Here is a 21,889-nt window from a genome sequence, read left to right as displayed (position 1 = left end):
GCATGACATCTGTCTGGTTGAAAGGTTTCCTCCGGTTAGACTATCACCTCTTGTCAAGCAGATTCCAAAACTAAGAGGCAACTCAATCTCGCAGCCTGGTTTCTGGAAGGGGGTTGGGTTGCAGTGCAGGCCTGGTAGAAGCACTGTTAGGTCTCCTAAATAAAGGACTTTGTGAGGGCTGTTTTAAATCAGGCTTTGGTATGCGCAGCTCAGAAAAATGGCCAACAAAGAGATCAATGTATCTGCATTATTAAGAATTTTGAGTTCAAAAGGGATTTCATTTTTTGTCTGCAGGAATCCATTTACATGTGCTATGAAGCTTGCTCGTTTCAAATCAAATGAAAGAATGTACAACCTCACTTCAAAATCATTTGTAAATGCTAAGTGCCACTGCCCAGTGGGTTTTCATTTATTTATAAGCACTAGATACGTATTCAATTAGTGCAGCCTGGAAGCTGTGCAATGCGTGGTGAAAAGATGTACAAAGGCAAAAGAATATTTATCATTGTGTGTATTGTAGCCTCTTCTCATGTACATCAAATCATATCGCCATGCATGAAACACAACATGGGCACCCGGCCGACTGTGTTGTTTGTTTGGGTGTTCTAGAGACAGATCACACAGTGAAACCTTGCTTAAAAGTAAAGTATTATACATAGTTCAAGTTTTTCGATGTTGAAGAAAGCAACACATTCTTTTTATGCTACAACGGCAATACATGGCTGACCTAAAGAAGCTCACCTTTTATCACTCACAGTGACATATATTTGAATAATAATTTGCATTTCGGATCATTTGCATACCCACAAAGCTTTGCTCATGTGGCTGTGAACTGGAGGTGAACTTCCACGGATGGGTAGTATAACTGGTACTGGGTGACGAAAGGACGTGTGAATTGGCTCAAATGCCTTATGCTACGTTCCCTTTTCAGTGGAAGAATGCTGAAGCATTTTAAAACCCGAATTAACTTTACTGGTGTTTAATAATAACTTCAAATACATCAAAGCAATGCAGACTATGATTCTAATGAAAAGCCTGACACGTGGAAGGGAGTGGCCAGTCATTTCAAGCCAAGTGTTTGCCCTGTACTTTCTCAGTGGTGCCAGTGGGAGTCTTTATTGTACCAGTTCTTATGACAAACACATGCTTAACAGAGAAAGCGCAACATGAAGGCAAAAGACAACCAGTAGTAGAATACATTTCACTTATTACCAGGACTGAGCTAAATGCAAAGACAGATATATTTTTTACCCACTACATAGGCAAATACTGATGAATATTTGGTGTCTGTAAGCACAATGTGTGCGAAATGCAAAACCAAATATACAAGAGATTAAAATTCTAAAAACATAAAAATATTAGCATAAGAACAAATTGGTCGACCCATATGGCCAATGTAAAAACAGTGCCCCGAAATAATTATAGGAGTTTTGTTCCATACTGATGTATAATGTAGGAGTCCATCTTTTGTTTTAGCGTCCACCAGGCTTTTTCAACAAGACTTTTTTATGGGTTCCTCTGGATATCTTAGTAATGGTTTAGAAATAAAAAGTTATACTTGCCACCCTTATCAAACTAGCAAGAAAGCTGGAGCAAGGTACACCAATAGCGAGTGCCTAATAGATCTATGCCATAAAACAGAAGAACAAGGATTCCTGTGTGACTAATGGACACAGCACCGGTAGGAAGAAACTAATCAAACACTTGCACCTTTACTCACCCCCTATGCATATGAGAGAGGACAGAATCTTGGAGACAAGCTTGGCCACTCCTCAAGAGAAATAGAGAACAAGTCAATTACTGCAGCCTGGGGATGGGATTCCATTAGGAGGCATTCCCTTGTGTGAATCGCCTATGCCCGCTCAACAAGAAAACTACAAAAATAGGAGTGTCCTAATTTCACATGGACCTTAAGTAATATCCAGAAAAGAGATTTCATTTATATGATCACCTATTTATACCAAGATGTTGCCCAATAGGCAGACCTTTCATGATGTTGGTATAGCTTCACTGGATGAACACTCCATGTTAACCAGGTCCTCCACTAACTTCCTACCAACTTAGACTCCCAGTCAAGCATGGCAAATGTATACACGCCCAAAAGACAAACGACCGAATACTTCATCTCCACAATTAAAACGCATATGACCATTCTGACCAATGCATCCTACCTCCACGGGCAAGCGAGGCCCCTATCTGGACACAAATGCCTCTATGATCTCGAGATAAAATACCTAAGCAACAGGTCCAGACACAGGGCCCATTGTACTTTCGTCTGCCTGGATGAACACAACAAAAGCTATCTTGTCTTTTCCCTTTCTCCCCACTAACCCAACCCATCCATCCTCTCTTTGTGGATCCACCAGAGGGACTTTAGACCATGCAAATGGAAGGGGCATGCAGCACAAAATCCTAGTAACATAACACATCAACTAACAGAATAGACCTATCCTTTGAGCCTGGCCACACCTTCATGCTACTGAGATAGAAGCCTACATTGAAATAACCACGGGCTCAGAAGTGCTCTCAAAATAAATCCACTCATTACTTAGACGTAGGCGACCCATTGGGCAGGCTGGGGTTAGGAGGAACCGGAGTGGCACAGCATAAGCAGTTGTTTAAAATGTGTTGTTGGACCCCCTTAAAAAGACCTAATCAACATAAATCAAAAAAGGCCATCAAATGGAGTTTCTCCTTTGATATCCACAAAAATGCCTCACGAAAAAGCTGTGCTCGTGGTGCTAAAGGGAGTCACTGTTCTGCTGAATTTCATGTATAGAATCAAAGCTCTCTCTTTCACCACAAATGTCAATATTTTGGCAGTAACTGTGTGATAAGATTACCAAACGTTGGAAGTTCATGACCGTTTATGACAGAGCATGCAACACAGTTGACCATAACATTATTTTAATCAACAGATTAAATGCACAGTATGTCTGGGGGACCAAACCCTCAAATGCTTCAAGTCCTTCCCCATGAATCACTCAACTAAGTGCTGCTTCTCAGCCCCTGCCCACATCACATGTGAAGTTCCCCAAGGATCATCACTATCAGTCTGGCTTTGCAATGTTCTAAGCACCTCTGGCATCTATTGGAGAACGATTCAGGAACAGACACTCAGAGTGTTGAGTTTGCAAGGACCGAAACTACACTTGCCTGATTTAGAAGAGTCCTCGCACAGACCAAGACTGAATGCTATCCAACAACCTCTGCTTCAAAGCGTTCAAAATAGACATAATTGTCATTGTCCTCTGTGCCGCAATACCTCACATTGCGTGTCACAGTGATGTCTGAATCGAAAATACATTTTTCCCCATTTAAACATTCACACGGAATGCCCATTTTATCTGCATTTATTGAAAAGATGGTCCAGTGATGAAGCAGTTCGGGCTGGGCAGCCCCTTTGTGGGTGGGACCAAGCCTGATTTACATATGTTCTTTCCCCATTTGTAACAACTTGGCAGGCGAAAAACGATGGCTGAAGGGTTGCCCAGAGCAATATCAGAGGTCAAGATTTATTCTAAACCTTCCAGCCATCGCCTCTTTTGTTTTACTATTGTCACCCCGCGTGGGATAGGTATGCCCAGATGTGGGTCCAATGCCTGCTGGGCCTAGAGACCCAAAGCTACTCCTCACTGAAGATGCCCACCAAGGCTGAAACATGTCTGGGGATGCTTGCGATCTCATGCAGAAGGGATGTGACCAAGCAGTTCAGGCTGGATTTCCCCTTTTGGGGTGGGTTCAACCCCGATTTGCATATGGTCTTTCCCCTTTAGTAATGGCTTGGCAGGTGAAGAACGATAGTCTGGAGGGTTGGCCAGAGCAATGCCGGAGGTTAAGATTTATTCCTAACCTTCCAGCTATCACCTCTTATTTTGCCAGTTTCTGAAAATGGTCTATAAAGTAGAGCTCACTCAAGCTTTGGTATTAAGCAAGATAGCCTCCAAAAAACCTTACTAAGATGATACAATTAGCGCACACTAGAGTGGCCAAGCATATTTTAGGTCTAAAAAGGCAAGACTGCATCTCCCCAACCACAGTCCCACAGGGTCTCCCAGATTTTTAGAGAATCCGCGTGCAGGAACTCGAACAGCAGCAACACATATAAAGTTTGAAGAAGGCAGTTCAATTAGTACTCCTCAAAGAAAATCCCACTAATTTGCAATGGTGCCATCACCAGCAAAAACGATTGCTTATTCCATAGAATCGCGCTGGTCATGCTCTTACTTTTACGACTGTAACTATGATTTAACTAGGACCTGCACTCTCATTCCCAATACTGCACTGAAAGGTCAATTTAAAACCCCCTTTCTTTCCATAAATTCCCACTTTGCCCACCCCAATCCTTCCCCATGGAGCCTAGATGCTACGTTTGCAAATGGCGCTTGTACATATCACATAAAATGAAGACGACAAAACAAATAAATGCACTTACATATTTATACGCCGTCTTGACAGCTGGGGTGGCTTTGGTCATAGCTGTGTTGATTAGTGCGCCGCCTTTCTGTTTGATACAGAAACCATAGTTATGAGCAGAGAAGAGCAGGCAAATAAACGCTACATGTGGTAACATTTAGAATTCTCTTCACTGCACCCTCCCGCCTACAAAAAGATTGTGGCTAACAAAGTGGCCTGTCAGACACTCCTTATCGCATGAACATGTGTTATCAGTGCATTCTACAAAAATGATGTATTCTTTTAGTCATGTATCAAGGCAAACCGTTACTATTTTTAAACAAAGTACAGGCTTTACCAAAAATAAACTGTTATTTCCCATTCCAACTCCATCGGTTTGGCCAACTCTGCATGGATGACGTGGACTTGAAACTTCATGTATTAAACATTTATTTTGAAAGAATGCGGGCTGTAGTTGTAGCGCTTTATTTACAGTGACGCGGTGAGCATGTCACCGACAATTAATGATGTGTTACAGCAAGGGTTGGTGCTGCAGACCCCGCAGCCTGTGACAAGTGGGTTCTGGTAGCAGCCCTACTGTATAACCCGAGTGATAACATTCCTACCCAATCTTGCATCCACACCTCACTTTGGGGCATGGAACGCAAAGGGAGCGCGAGAAAGGACCTGCCATCTCTACAGAAACAGCAGCAGCACGTCATACGCAGTCCTTGGCCCCGCTTTCTCTTGAATATCCAGGCATTTCGGCAAAAAAGTGAGCAACGTTTGGGGACACTGCGCAGGTGCTGAGAGCAGGAAAACGGCTAACAACTTGCCCGATACAAAGAAGGGAGAACATGAAACCAAAACAATACAGACTTTTGAAGTATTCAATAGTCTTAAGTTTCAAGCAAAAACATCGGATAAGGATAACTGCTAGGTGAGATGCAATTAGACAAAAACTTTGGGGCGTTGTGGGGTGGCTAACCCTTCAAATGTCAGAGACTCTGTGAGGGGAGAAACTTTCTTGCGTGCAGGCGTATTCCCCCCAAGGCATATTTAAGGGAACGAGTGTCAAGTTAGCAGCAAAGAACAAATTACTTACCCCTGGTAATGTTCTTTCTACTGGATGTTCCTCCCACGGATTGTTTATCTTTGATTTACTGCAGGGACGTCATTTGGGAGTTGCCAAAGTCGCAAGGAGTGACCCCTGAGGTCTCCCTTGCTATCCCTAAAACACGTTTTTTTGTGTTTTTTAAATTGAAACTCTTGGGCTGTGGCCAGCGCCATGTGCTCTGTTTCTGGAGTGGCTGGCATTCTTGTTCAGGCCTCTTTTTAAAAAGACAGGAAGTGCCACAAGTGTAACACTTTGAGCAGTGACCCTAAATAAAAAGGAATAGGAATAGCAAATAATGTGTCTTTCTGGAATTCTATACAATTGCTAGACTCATGAAAACTTTATTTCAGGCACACTTCAGGGGGTGAGCCACTGATTTGGTCTGTTCTTAAACACCTCAAATTCACAATGCAGACAAAAACTTCCAAAAAGCATTTTGAGTAGAATAAGCATACATTTTGGATTATGTATTTTGATTTGTGCAAGTTGCAGTTCTAGCATGTTTTTTTCTGCCGTTGTCTCTGTTACAATCACAAGACACTCCATCTCGGTGTCCTCGGTCACTTGACAATAGCAAATAAAGTAGCCTTTGATTTTATTGTGCCACAATGAATGCTTTGTTGTAATGTGTCTATCTGTCCTATATCCATGACATGCTGTTCAGGATGTTTGTTTGCATGTATGAGGTAACTAGCGCCCAGAGAATGGGATGCCATGTGGGTGCACTACTCTAAATTCTTTAATACACAGTTATGTACCCTCCAAATGGTATATATTTTTCCATGCTCTGATGCCTGAAAAGTAGATCCACACAGGCTTGACATGTAGACAACCTTGCACCAGACTTGCAGATGAACTGGCCTGCTGTTAAATCTCAGTTACCAGTTTCATGGTATCCACTACAGAGTGCAATTTGCTTTTTGACTTTGAGAACATTCAGACATGTAATTGCTCATTTTACTGTAGCCGATAAGATAGCTATAGTCAGTGAGATAGCTCAGTGTGTTGAGCGTTCGCTGCTGCGATGTGTGTGTGTGATCTGCAGGTAACAGGTTCAAAACCTGGCAAGGCCAACTCAGCCTTTCATCCTTCGGAGGTTGATAAAGGGGTACCAACACAGGTTGGGTGATATTGTATGTATATTTGATCTATAAAAAGCACTCACACGTAAGTGCTATATAATAACACACCATTATCATTTGGCCATGGACGTCTGCTTGCATGCTGTAATTTGGTAATATGGGCCTATACACACTGATATTAACCATGCATATGGTGATCCATTCTTGTATGAAATGTCTATCACATTACAGTTATATTGTAACCATATTGTAGAGAGTACTTAGGAACAATGGCATTTTCTGTTTTGTCAAGGGGTGAAAGGTTGTGTGCCATCACTTCCCATGATGTCACTTCAGGGTGGGGTCAAATGACATCACTTCCTGTGATGTCATCAGAGGCCGAGGTTCATCTAATGTCACTTCTGCTACCCCTGGCATTTTGGTGAAATGACTCCCCCTGATATAATGATATCCTGCTTGCAGTTTTGGAAACGTTTCTACAACAGAGGGTACTGTGTCATACGGGACATCAACGTTTGTATAAATAGCATGCACTGCGCCTGCTGCCTCAGTCAGGGACGTCATTGCACCAAAATGCCAGGGGTAGCGGAAGTGACATCATATGACCCTAGACCTCTGATGACATAACAAGAAAGCCAGCCACCCCAGAAGCAAAGAGCCACATGGCACTGCCACAGACAGCCCAGGAGCTTGCATTAAAAAAAAAAGTATTTTTCTTCTTTTTTTTTTAGGGGTCGCAGTTACAAACCCTGGCGACACCCAAATGACATCCCTGGCCCCAGTTCTAGTTTTTCCCTCTTTCGCACAGTCGATTTGAGGTTAAATAACCCGCATGGGTGTTGAAAGAGAGAAATGTAGAGAGGCAGATGTACACGTCATCTATAGAGCCCACCCCCTCACCTCAGTCATATTGGAAGAACAGCAAGAAAGCACTCTGCATGACATGTATTCTTAAAGGGTCTCGTCACCAACACGTGTTTGCACCTCAACGACGAGGTCTTCCTCTGGCCGTTATCTAAAATGGCCTACAACTCACTCCATCCAAAAGGTGTATCCTCACCAATTCCTCCATGATAGGCAGAATCAAAATCACATTGTCCTGATCATGGTCTATTTGGTAAATCATCAGTAAAAGGAAGTAAATTCATAGCTCCATAGAATCCCTGTGCATGCATGGCAATGACACACATTGGGTACTTTCCCTCTCAAACACAGGAACGGGTGCTCCCATGTTTGCAAGAAACAAATGTCTTGCCTCCTTTCGTTACCTTGACCCTCGGTTCCTCTTGGGGGGCGGTCTGCTGTCACTGATAGTACTGAACACATCAGGTCGCTTTGTGGTCTTTCCTATTGTGGATATAAATGTATCCCTGTACCTGTAAAAGGATGTCCTCCCATCACTGTCACACTCCCTATCCTAGGTGTAGGTGTTTGTGGGGCTCCTGTAATCTCATTCCATTGTGGCATCATCGCCTTTTACTTGAAAATGCACTGTTGGGGCTGGACTTTGCATAGGCGCTTGCTGCGACTGCCTTTGTGGCGACTGTGCTTGTAGCAGAATCTTCTGCATTTGCTGCGCACGTCTGATACTGCGTGTGATTTTGAGCATAATACTCCAGTCGTTCTATACTATACTGTGGAAAATAGCCTGTGGCCCCTCTTGGAGCTTGCCAGTTCTGCTGCATGCCCCTCTACTTCTACATGTGCGGGCCATATGTCCCATTCGCCCACAATTCCAGCATTGCTGCGGTTGTCATCCATTAAATCCCCCTCCCACTCCTGAGGATTTTGAAAATCCACCTCCTCGTCATCTAGGTCCATTCCCTCTACCTCATGACCAGAAATTGTACCCGCCTTGATCTACTGGGTACCCTACATTGTTTGGCTGTGTAGGTTGTAACTGTTGTGCAACCACTCCTTCCCCGCTTGTCAGTACAGCTTCTTCTATGGCAAATTTCGAAAAGAAAATTCTGATCTAACTTTGATTCCTCAAGCTTTCAATTCTCAGCTTTTTTCTTATTCTTCACTTGTTACAATCGACGATGTGCAATAGTCACCTGTATTTCTGGCCATGGCTTTGCTTCCATCCCTACCTGTTTTTTCATCTGCCTTTGCACTGGCTTGTGCAGTCCCCGACATAAAATATGATATACAGATGCTACTGTTTTATCCCATGGTTCTCTCATCTCAAGACACCAGCGTTCTTGAATCTCCTGAATATAAGCAACAGGATCTTCATTCTCTCTAATTTTCCTGGTCATAATCGCTGCTGTCATTCTTTCTAACTCTTAAGTCCATGCAGTCAAACTAGGTAATTTGCATTTTAAACTATCTTTATCCATCTGAGGCCACAGTATATATTGTGGTCGCCCTCCCCTTTCTCCAATAAACAGGAATTGTGTGAACCATGTTCTACAATCGTACCCATCTGTGTTTATCTTCCAGGTAGGGCAGGTTTGTCCTGGCAATGACCTCAATCTACTTACAAAAGGCAGGGGCATTTCCCTACATTATGCGATCATCCTTGCAGTCGTTTGTGATACGATATAGTCTCTGGTGTTTTTATTTGCAGTTCTTCTAAATCCGGCCACTTTACACCTTTTCCCACATCTGGGTCTATTGAAGAGCTACATGCACTCTCTTCTTGCACTCTCTCATTTTCTTCCCTTTCTTCGTCTGACATCATTATACCCCAGCTGGTATGACTGTTATCCCTTTCCTCGTCATCAAGACCTAGTCTGCTTAGGGACAGCGTTGTATGCTTGTCTATCATTACGTCATCCAATCTATCTCTTGTTTCTCTCGGTAGAGATCCTTCGATACTCCTTCTGGTCTCATAACCATCTTTTTTCCTCATCCGTCTATATAATTTCTCAAACCTTTTCCCTACGCCTTCTGACTTGTGCTCATCAGCCAAGGTCAGTGCTCTGGGTATGTCGTGCAGCTCCCTGTGGGGCTGTTGCGACCTTCTCTCTTCCACCCATCATTCTCATTCTTCAATTGGTATTAGGCATCTGTTAACAATGTGATCCATTTCATCTTCCCTTTGTCCTCTACTTCTTCTCATTTACTTTTGTGTTTCCTCTTCCCGTCTTCTCATCTCCCACTTCTCTTCTACCTCTTGCCTTCTTTGCAACCTTCCTTCTTTTAATGTGCTTCTTTCCTCATGTTTCTTTTTCTCCCCATCTTTTCTCTTTTGTCTGCTCTTCATACCTTCTTCGTTCTTCCTTTTGCTTCCTCTTTTTCCTTCTCATCTTTGTATGCCCTTTCTCGTTCTTTTTCTGTTCCTCTTTCTTCTCTTCCTTTAAATTCGTTGATACGCTTTCGGTGTAACTGGAGTAATATTTGTCCTCCCATCCACTAATTTTGTAGAAATTTAACTTCACCGGCTTTGTCGTTCTCTCCTTTTTGTCTCACGGCCTCTTATTTTATCTCTATCAGTCCATCCTTTCTCTCGGTATATTCCTCACTTTTACTACATCTGGATATGTATTTGGGTTCTTTAGTTTTACTTTCTTCTATACTATCTTCACTACTATAAGCGGGGGCGCATATATTGGATTAATATACCCCTGCTTCTTTTAACTCCTTTAAAAGATAGAATTCCTGTTTCTCAGTGTCTGTACTCTTATCTTCAGAAGGAGAAAGAGGCACTGAGGGTGATTGGCCCTCTCCCTAATGCTGATTAAGCATCCACTCCCTCTCGGATGGGTATTCTCTCTCGCTCCGATACATTTTCATAGCTGTAAGATAGCTAACCACTTTGTAGCTTTTTTCCTGTGTACAGAGCATGCAAGTATGTAGTCATGTGTTGCAATACTGTTCTTGATAGGGAATGCTCTTGAGGCCAAGGCATGAACATTTTGTCAGCCGTGCCTCTTACCCAGTCAGCATGATATTTCCTAATCTTAGGTGTGTATCTCTGTAATGTTTTGCACAAATGTAAAAGAGGAGTGTCCTCCATGATGACAAGTCATTCTTAACGGTCAATACTTACCAGACAATTTATTCTGCTAGTACTTTAATTATATGACAACAATCAATTTGGGCAAGCACCATCAATCGCTGCCCATTTCCCAAAAACAATTCTTCAACCAATTTTCAAGCCTACATAATAATATTTTCTTTGCTCTTTTATTATAGTTCTATCGATTCTCGCTATCCTGCTGTTTTTATTATTAACAATTTTAAGAATCTTATTTTGCTCTATTTCTTCCCTCAACTGTTATCCTCCTATGATTGACGTCAATCGCATTTTTTAAGGTCTGATAAACAGCTAGATTATTACTATCGTTTTATGTTTCCCCCCAAACAAATGTGCACAACAGTTTCTACGATCGTCTTTCTTTTACTTTCTCTAGTAAAGGTATCTCATCTGTTTTACCCCTTTCTGGAGTGTAAAACGCATTCTTCATATATCGGCCTTGCCTCAGGAATCCTCTCTTAAAAATACCCCACTTGGAGTGTAATGCATCACCTTTTATTTCCTTGGGAATAGCAATCGAGGCAATCTCTCTTTCTTAAAACAAATCCTGTTTCCTTACTATATATATTTACACTTATAATACTTATAATACAATTTTTATTTGCCACTTTAGAAGTTCTAATTGCATCTGTGGCTCAGTCCGAGCCCTTCGGTATCGACTCTTCCCCATTCGACCATTTTGCCTTCAGTCTGCGGGGTGCCCATGGGGACCGGACAGGAATTTCTTCAAAGAGACAACCGCCGACTGTCTAGTTTTACACATTTGTTTTCTCCACTCTCCACAGGAAACTCTGCCATCTTCTGGCTAATGATGGAAGATGTCAAAACTCTGGAGAGTCGGGATCTGAACCATCCTCTTCTACCAAAATGTGCAGACCCAAATAATCGGACAGACTCAAAGAATATGGCAAAATACTACTTTATTATCAGTTCAATAAAGTAGGGAAACCTGGCAAACAGATTGTAGCTCACACACTCGCAGTGCGTGTTACATTCAACAAAAAGCTTTATAACTCGATTTAAGTCATCCTATGTGGCAAACAGTAAAAACCTATTGGGTGGAAGGATTGGTTAAGTGAACATATATACCTATAGATCATATAAGTGTTAGTATCATCGCTGGCTGCCCCTTATCTGGTAGGCACACCTTAAACACCCTCCAACTACGTAAAATACAGATAATAGCATGCTGCCAGAAGCGGATAGGCTTCTGCAACAATGTATAGTTCACCATCACATTGGCTCTCAGGATTGGTTGGCACTCTCTTCCAACTTTGAAAATTCAGCTTGTTAGAAGCACATAAGCAACTAAACACATGTGCAGGGGAACGTCATCAGACAACTGCCTTTCTTAGCTAATTAGCCTACCATATCTCATTAGTTCGGCCCTAAGCCAAGGCTTCTTCTTTGTAGGTATCTATGCTTCTCGACAGACACCAGTTAACATATTAGGACGTGACTTAATGACAAGACTTAACATGACGATATCTTTTACAGACAAAGGGATAATATAATCCACTCTAGAGATACATTACTTGAATGTAAGGGAAGGAGAAATAACCTTACGATAATGTTCTTTCTATGAATTCTTCTCCTGCAGATTCCTCATCTTGATAGTAATCCCTCCACACCTCTGCTGCTCAGAAACTTTTTCCACAGGGTGCGTAATAGACCTTGACTCGGCCGTAGATCATCAATCCTTCGTGCATGGTGGTCGATCATTGGCTCCGGAAGTGAGGTCAAGCGCCATATAAATAACACGTCAATACGCCCCAAGCCTCAGTTCCTCCCTAATTTTCCCGGCTCAAACGCTGCATAGGAAAACGGAATGAGGCTAAAAGCATTACAGTTGGCAACTATGGAATAGCAACCAGAGGTTAAAAATATTCCAATTAGAAATACATGTCTCTTTTTTAAAAAAAATTGTATTTTAACAACCGAGATGAGCACCCCAAAGCCATCACCATCGTACCACATGCAACCAGAAGTGAAGGGCCACAACACTTTCTGAGCAGAGATGGCTGGGCGAGGTGATGAGGAATCTGCGGGAGAAGAATCCATAGAAAGAACATTACAGTAAGGTAATTTCTCCTTCAATGGATTGCTTTTCTCCCGCAGATTCCTCATCTTGATAGACTCCCAAAGCATAAGGCAAAGGAGGAGGACAGAAAGGGTCACACAAGCAGCTTCTGCAGAACCGCACTGCCAAAACGGGCATCAGACCCACGTGCAACATCCAGAACATAATGCTTCGGGAAAGTATGTAAAGAGGACCATGTGGTAGCGTGGCAAATGTCCCAAACAGGGTCCCCCCTCTGAAGGACTTTGGAAGCAGAGACTCCCCTGCTGGAATGGGCCCCCGATACCCTTCTGTTAAGCGACTGACACAAGGAAGCGGCAGCTTATCTGTGACAGTTTTATTATAGCTATATGACATCAAAAGATCCCCAGCAGTACGGGAACAGCACCAACAAGTCTTGCTGACCACCAACCGCCCCAACATAAAATCCCCAGTAAAAGTAAACAGGAAAACATCACTGAATACTGAACAATGAGATTCCCTGCTGCCATCATGACATTCCAGCCCAAGCTGGAATGTCCAAGCTAACAAAGCAAACCAAGATAACACTATAACAACTTCTTTTCCCACCGACTGATCGCACTCAGCGATGCATAAAATGATCAAGTGCAAGATGGTCTGTTTGGTAATCACAAGACCCTTGCGTGAAAGAGAATGGGCGACGCACATCTGGTCCGGCTTCCTGAACTCTGCCGTAAGAATACTGGCAAGTCAATGGACTGAGAAAGATGAAACTCTGAAACAACCTTCGGAAGAAACCCTGGTCGGACCTGAAGAGAAACCTTCTCTCTGATGAAATGTAAAAAGGGAGGCTTGAAATATAAGGCCCGCAGCTCACCAACTCTCCTGGCTGATGTGATGGCAATCAAAAGGGCTGTTTTAAGGGACATAAGTGAGCAAGAATGCATAGGCTCAAATGGAGCCGCCATCAGAAAGGGGAGAACGAGGTTAAGGTCCCAATCTGGAACAACAAAAAGGGCAGCCAAATACCCCTTGACTGTTGCAACCTGAAGGCCTAAAGAGGCTAGTGACAGCAGGAATTCCATCACCGTTGTGGAAAGGCAAGAGATGGGGCCAACCTCGCACTTCCCTGCACCACACCTCATATCTTCTCCACCTGCATGCATACAAAGATCTCATAGACTGTCTGCATGCAGCCAGCAACACCTCAAGAACTTCCTCAGAGAGGTCCCAGTCATCATGCCTCATCTGCTCAAGGGTCACGCATGTAGGTTGAGGGAATCCGGGGTTGGGTTTGATTCTCTAGCCACCAGAACCACAGTTGCATTACTTCTGTTCAGAGGGGACGGGAGTGCACTCCACCATGCTTGTTTAAATTGTGCATGGCCACTGTGTAGTTGTCCATCCGAAACAGGACTTGCTTCCTCTTGAGCAATGGGGCAAAGGCCTTCAGGGATAGCCTGATGGCTCACAACTCCAGCCTGTTGATATGCCAACTGGCTTCCAAAGCAGTCCAGAGGCCGCTCACCTGCGAGTCCTCGCAGCAAGCGCCCCAACCCTTCAGGGACACATCCGTGACCACTCGGGCCTGAGTCCAAGGAGGCCAGAAGGGTTCTCCTGCCATCAGATTTGTTTGTGTGTCCCACCAGCCGAGTCCAGAAAGTACATAGGTTGGACATATTGAGAGGATCCGCGAGTGCTCCCAGAAACTGAGACCACTGGTTTCGTAGGAGCCACTGAAGGGATCCCATGCACAGTCTGGCCTCTGGCACCAGGAAAATGTAGGAGGTCATGAGGCCCAAAAGGCAGAGAAAGGAAGCCGCTGGTAAGGTGGCGTGGTTCCAGAACAACTGGACCATCAGTTGTATGTTGTCGGCTCTCTCCTCAGGAGGGAAGGCCTTCCCTGCCCGAGTGTCTAGGACTGCCTGATTAACTGGAGCCTTTGGACCGGTGTCATGTCGCACTTCAAGTTCAGGGAGAAGCTCTGCCAGTGCAGTAGCCAACAGGTGTCGTCTAGATGAGTCAAAACCTGTTCCGCTGACTTCCCCTGGATCAGCCACTCGTCCAGGTATGAGAAAAAGTGGACTCTGGATCTCCTGAGGTGAGCAACGACTACCGCCATGAGCTTGGTGAAGACCCTTGGAGCGGAGATCAACCGAAAGGGCAGCATTTTGAATTGATAGTGCTTACCCCCAATGAGGAACCACAGTAATTTCCTATGTTTCTGATGTATGGGCACATGGAAGTAGGCATCCTGCAGGTCTTTAGATACCCGCCAGTCCTGAGGCTCGAGAGCATGGAGAATTTGTCTTTTCTCAGGAACTTATTTAGAGCCCAGAGGTCCAGAATGGGACAGAGACCTCCTCCTTTTATTGGTACCTGGAAATACCGGGAATACCAGCCCGACCTTCTCTGATCGGGAGGCACCTCTTCCACAGCACCCTTCGACAACAGGGCTCTCAGTTGTTCCTGGAGGTCCTGTCCAGGTTGGATTGGTGAAGACAGGGGGAGACAATAACCCCACCAAATTTAATGCAGGGTCCAAGCATCAGAGGTTATCTCCTGCCACTGGGACTAATGCCCTGCCAAACGTCCACCAACCGGTATGTCTTGGGAGGGGAAAATCAAAGCGGCTGCGAAGGTGCCGTCACCCCCACCGCAGCAGATGGCTGCTGGCCCTTAGAAGCTCATTTGCCCCTTCGGAGATGGAATAAATGCCTCTGCCTGGCTTATGGGGGCTGTGCTTTCCTGCCATAAGACACACAGCGCCTATGCAGCCAGACCCAGCCACTTCACAGCAATTTTAGACTTCATGAATTTCTCCAAACAGTCATCCGCCTTCTGTCCGAAAAGCATCTCCCCCTCAAAAGGCATGTCAAGAAGGCCAGTTTTGTAAATTGGTGGAGAAGCCGGAAGTTTTCAATGCCTTCTCATAACTACTGCCGACCTCATGGAGCGGCCAACACAGTCAGCAATATTCAGGCCTGTTTGCAAGGACTGCTTGGCAGTTTCCATTCCATCCTCCACCAGTTGTATAAATCCTTCCCGCATATGACATTCTGGGACGTATTCTGCTGCATGCTCTACTGCCTTCCACAAATCGTAAGACAACTTTGTGAAACCACATGCTACGTTTGTGGCCTTAAGAGCCATGCTGCCGGAGGTAAACACCTTTTTGGCCAAAGCGTCCATTTTTTTCCATTCCCTGTCCGTACGGTGATTTGACGTGGATGCAGCATGTCTGGAGGATGTAATGGCAGCCTGAACTACCAACCATTCTGGGGAAGGGTGTGTGGAGAGGAAAGTGGGATCCCCCTCGTGCCGGCCTGTACTTCCCTGTGACATTTGTACTTGCGAGATGCAAGGTGCATGGGGTCTGCTAGATGGAAGCCAAAGGGTCAGCTATGGCCTGATTGAAGGGCGTGTTGTGTTCAACAGTCGGGTCTTCGTCATGGATGTCCGTCAGGTCATACCCTTAATGATGAATTACAGACTTGAGGCAACCACTTTTTCTACCAAATGTCCTGAATTTGACATGAGAGTGAGTGTAGGGTTGTTTCTGTTGCATCTCAAGATCTGAAGATGTGTCCAAACCACTGGCATCTTGAAGGCCTTGAGCCAGTGCCCTCAAGTTGTCTCGCTTCTCAAAATAGTCAATGCTGCTGGATCCCACAAGATGGGGTCGACCTCTTCACATGCTTCGACTTGATTGGCGCTGAAAATCGACCTCTGAGTCGAAAAACCTTGTCCGCCACAGTAGTTGAAAGCTCCATGGTTGACATCGAAGGCTCATCTTTTGGCTCTACAGGTCTGGAGGACGAGGGTTTAGCTTGCGTTGGAGCCCTAGAGGCCGAAGGGTTAGAGGTCAGCGCCAGTAGCTCCGATGGCCAGTGGGTGCTGTGGGAGAGGCTTCATGAGGGTGATTTTCTGGCCTCGTAGGCCACGGAGCTCAAAAGCCCAATCAGCACTGAAGGTGTTGACTTTTTTGGCGAGCACGGGGTCAGGGGTACCGAGCGCCGCTTTTGCGGCCGAGGCCTCCTAGTCGGGGGGTGAGAGCTGCGCCGACAGCCGCCTGTTGATGAAACATGTCAAGCATTTCTTTCTTAAACAAATTCCACTCTTCCCGAGTGGTCGGTCCCTTAGATGGCTTACCTGGCCCCGAGGAAGAATCCGATTCCAGCCGATGGTGGCGTTGCTTTTTCTTCAGTGAGGACGAGTACGAGGGATGGCTTCTGGAGTGGGACCTCTTTTTCGTTTTCTTGCAGTGCCGGCTCCTGTCAGGACGAGTGTGCTCCTCAGTCTCGGTCTCAGACGACCGGACAAGAGACTGCACCAGAGACTTAGGCGACGGTCGGCCCAGGGCCAGCTTATCGGCTCTGTCTCACAGGGACTTGGGTTGAATCTTGGCGCATGACACACAAGCTTCTGTGCCATGAGAGGAACCCGACACCACAAATAGACATGATGTGGGTCCGTCATTGACATTTTGGCCTCGCAATCTGAGCACCGCTTGAAACCCATGATCTGGTGCGAAGACATCGTCGAGGTAAATCAAAAAAATTTAATGAAAAACATTGAGTGAAACACAAGCAAGTTCCCGATGCAGCGTGTGAGCGCACAGAAAAAAGGAACTGAGACATGGTGTGTAGTGATGTGGTATTTGTATGCTGGCTAACGTCATGTCCGGAGCCGACATTCGACCAACGTGCAAGACAGATCGATGGCCGAGTCGAGATCCACTATGCCCCCTGTGGAAAAGGTTTCTGAGCAGCAGAGCTGCGGAGGGATATCTATCAAGATGAGGAATCTGCGGGAGAAAAGCAATCTATTGAAATTATAATAGCATTTACAGGCCAAAAAGCATTACGAGGTGTCCCTTTAGACTCGGAAGTATTTTTGTATGGCATCAATATTTTGTTAACATGGCTGCCTGCATTGCTAGGTACATTATTGATGATACCGGACACATTTTTGTTTAGACCACAAATACCTATGGATCATGAGGAAGGACAGGTTATTCCCATAGAACTAGAGGCAGCAGTGGTAAGAGAAGACAGGGTGGGTGTTCATGGGACAGATGAAGAAAGAGCATGGAGAACAGTAATAGTTCTTCCCGAAGGATATAGACTAACAGACTTGACAGATGAGAAGCTGTTCAGAGATGAGTATTCAGAGGATGAACTAGTATTCTTCATAAGCCTTACATATTGGATAAAAGTTGAGAATGGGGAAATACCACAGAGAATGGCATTGGTAAAGAAGAAACCATCATGTTTCCAAGAAGATTTAAAAAAGGTGCCAAGCATTTTATGGATCAAAAGCCCATATGACTTAGGTCTATTGAGAGGAACAGTTAAAATCAAGCTTAAACCAGGTCCAATTTTACCATGAGCAAAACAGTATCCCATGTCCAGAGAAGCAGATGAAGGTATATTTGAAACCATTTCCTCTTAGTACAGCAGGGAATACTATTACCATCAGACTCCACATAAAACACACCTGTGTGCCTAGTAAAGAAATCAATGGGGGTGGAGGGGGTTATTCAGGAGTTTTCTTCTGGTTCTGAATCCAGCTATGATATTATGTAACAACCCCCTTCATGTGTACTCCCAAGATTTGACTTCCTTTTCGTATAGAAATCAACGGTGGGAACAAACAAGATTACCACAGGGGTACTGTGAGTCCCCATCAATATTTAATAGGGTTCTTCAGATGGACCTAGGTAACATACAACTTGAGAGCACAGTGATTCAGTACGTATATGACCTGTGCAGCGAGACAGAAGAACAATGCAGATAAGATTCAGTCCAGCTAATGGCCGTATTGGCAGAATAAGGATACAAAGTGGACAAAGAGAAACTACAGTATTGCCAGGAAGAAGTCCCGCACATAGGACAGCTAATCTCTCAAGAAGGGAGAAAAATTACACCTGAGAGTGCTGAAGCGATCATGAAAACTCTAAGACCTAAGACAGTGAGGGAAATACAGCAACTTTTAGGCCTATGTAATTATTGTAGGGCCTGGGTTTTCGATTACAGCATGTATATTAAAACACTTTTGAATGGACTTAAAGAAGCACAGATAGGTAAAGACGACACAACATGGACAGTTGAGACGATTTGAAAAATTCAAACAAATGATTTGAACAGCCCCTGATGTTAGGGATTCCATACTATAACGGGGAGTTTTATTTATTCTCACATTCAAATGGAGTGGTAATGACAGCAGTCCTCTCGCAGAAGACAACATTAGGACATGGACATAAACCATTGGTTTATTAAAGTGGGATTTTAGACCCATTAATATGAGGGCATTATCCTTGTGAACAAGCATTAGCTGCTGCTACTTTCACAATTGAAAAAGGTGAAAGTATTACAATGGGGTGCTCCATGACTGTATTCATCGAGCATTCCCTATTTGCCATTTTGGAGAAACCTAAAAGCACATGGACTATGCAAAGAGTGTCAAGTTATGAGGTGATTCTTTCGAACCCAGTGAGAAAAATTGTTAGATGCAGAGTAGTGAACACGACATTCATAGCAGCACCACTAGGAAAGCAGGATTATGTGCATGATTATACAACATATACTGAGTTTTATGACTACATTCACCATGCTAAAGAAAACGCTCTAGGAGGGGGGAAATTCTATTAATTGATGGCTGTTCAAAAATGGACCAAACAACAGGAGAAGGGCATATGGGATTGGCAGTAGTGAAGTTAAAAAAGAATGGTGAATTTTAAGTAGTGACAAGTGCAAGATTGCCTTTACATTGTTCAGCATAGGCTGCAGAATTAGTGGTGCTTATCGGCGCATTTCAGAGCTACGAGGATGAGGAAGTGGCAGTGTATTCTGTCTTCACCTATGTGATGTCAAGTGTACACGCAGGATTGTCACACTGAAAAAGGAGTTGGCAAACCAGCACAACGCGTGCCACTATTGGACAAACTCATTAAGGTACTAAAGACCCCTTTGGCTATCGCTGTGGTGAAGTGCCCAATTGATAGTTTCGCAGGACCAGCTTCCCTATCTGCGCATACAACTACAGAGAATCTTGCTGCCAGTTTTCACCAAATTTGACAGAACACATTGCACAGTTCATTGTAAATTGCCTTGCCTGTGAGAAATTCACAGCAGGGCATATCTTGCAAACAGTGAGAGGAGAAATATCCCTGCACTAATGGTCCTTTTCAGCATCTATAGACTATGTGGATATGTAGCCAACATACAATGGCTACAAATATATGTAAGTAGTAGTGTTGTAAGTGATTTCAAGATTTCAATCCGGCAGTTAACCTAAGCCAATGCCTAGCATGTAATGCACGACTGAAATCCTTATTTATTTGTCTAAAAGTTATTTTATTCTGAACTATGTACCACTTATATCACGCCCCTCTCTTGGAACCCCCCTGGTCACACTGAACCAGGAATCAGGCTATTTATATATTCACAATATAATCACATTATTTTTAATGGGGATACAATAATCACCAATGGTGTGATGTCACACTAAGCAATCTCTTTAATCACCAGGAGTAATAATGAGCAAAAACAATGCAGCGCATCAATAATACTTTGTGGGTGTGTGTTCAACTGAAATAGCAATGTGCTTACTCTTTCCCCCTGCACACCCCTCAACCCCACAATATGCAATGTAGAGAGATAGGAGGAGAGAGAACAGGTTTCAGGAATGCAGAATTCAAATACAATGTCAATCCCAATTTCCCCCCAGCAAACACAAGAGAGAAACAGAATTGATTGGCAAACTGTCCAATGGTTTTACGGTTGTCTTTGAATGGAATGGGTAAAACACTAAATATGGGCTAAATCACTGAAATTTTTTTAAATTCTAATGGGAGCTGCTTTATATGGTTGCAGACAAACACTAGCGATGATTTGAAACTAATAGGCAAGGTGCAAATTGAAATTTGAGGTCGGGTACAATGAAAAGCTATTTTACATGTGTAATATTTTGCCAAAACGAAAATTTGCGGCAAACCTTTCTCTGCGTGGTAATCGCGATTGCAGAAAAACTATATGGATTTGAGATGCACGGAAAGCTGGGAATGTTAGCTACAAGCAGGCATTTACATTTTGTTTCTAGCATAAAAGTTGAAGAAGTTATGGATGTTTTCGTGGAGGTTGTTTTTCTGAGATAGGCACGGAAATGAGAAAACAGGGATGCACTTTCAAAGACAAACAGGATTTCTTTACACAAGGGTCAAACTATGAAGAAGCAAATACTACACAGAAGCACAGCCACTAGACCAGGATGCCTCTGGATCAGGTTTTTGCCTGCCGAGGAGCTTGCCTTCTTCAGATGAAATATATCAGCGCAAAGATATGTTTAACAATACTATTACAGAAGGAAGGTAGTAGGGATAAGATAAAGAGTTCAAGCAATTCAAAAATATTTCTAACCATGCAGTTCTGAAGACAAGATAGGATGGATTTGGATAGGGATTGCTATGGACAGTACATAGGCTAGTGACAGTCCTATACTATGGATACTCACAATATATATTTGAACAGAACCTTCAGGAATTCTGGTCAGTCAAGATTTCTGGACAGGAATTCTGCTGGGCACACCGGACTGGACAGGGTCTGCAATCAGCAAGGCGCTCTGGTCACCGCACAACAGGACTGGACAGGATCGGCACAACATGGCACAGGATTGGGTTTAATCTGCCCTGGTTCTGCAGATAAATATTTAGCAGGCAAGCAGTTACAGCACAGCCTGGCTGTTTTCTTTGATGTTCCCCTTTGGTTTGTGGGATTCTGGTTCTAGAAGTTTAAGGCCTAGCTGAGAATGGTTCAGCTATAGAGTGGGCCATTCTGATTTGCCAAGTTTCAAGAGTCTGGAGCAAGGAATATGGATGTATCTCTTTCAGGGTGCTTCGCCAGCAATTGGTTAGTGGGTGAATCTGTGTGTGCTTCTAAGTCCTCAGCTGTCTCTATTTATGCATTTGGTAAAGGGGTGTGTGTGTGCTGGCTTTTCCTAAGCGCGCCCCCTAGGCTGGCTATAGGTTAGAATCTCCCCTCTGCCTTGATTGGAGGAGAAAACAGGATGTCACCATGATGATGTGGTTTTATGAGTCAGAGAGTCCTCCCCTTGACTTTTGAACATGAAATCTACTTTTAGTATAATACATATTTACAAGTGTACATACTTTATAACAAAAACATATCTAGATCACATATTTTGTGGAGCAGATGTTCTTCCAAGCCCCATCATTGTAGGATCTTGTGTCAGCTTTTGACAGAATTCTG

The 21,889-nt window shown here is 43.9% G+C and overlaps 1 protein-coding gene across 2 annotated transcripts in view; it reads right to left on the bottom strand.

Moving 5' to 3' along the window:
- DENND1B (DENN domain containing 1B) overlaps window positions 1-21,889 on the bottom strand; it is a 2,623,009-nt gene that overhangs the window by 372,635 nt on the left and 2,228,485 nt on the right. For both annotated transcript variants that reach the window (XM_069641511.1, XM_069641512.1), the window contains one exon: window positions 4,436-4,504. In XM_069641511.1, coding sequence (XP_069497612.1) covers window positions 4,436-4,504 — 69 coding nt within the window. The remainder of the gene's footprint in view (window positions 1-4,435; window positions 4,505-21,889) is intronic.

This window comes from Ambystoma mexicanum, chromosome 1q (assembly GCF_040938575.1).
Source record: "Ambystoma mexicanum isolate Mex_15411 chromosome 1q, UKY_AmexF1_1, whole genome shotgun sequence".
Classification (NCBI taxonomy): domain Eukaryota; kingdom Metazoa; phylum Chordata; class Amphibia; order Caudata; family Ambystomatidae; genus Ambystoma; species Ambystoma mexicanum.
The sequence above is the reverse complement of the archived record's forward strand: the minus strand, read 5'-3'. Positions and strand labels throughout refer to the sequence as shown.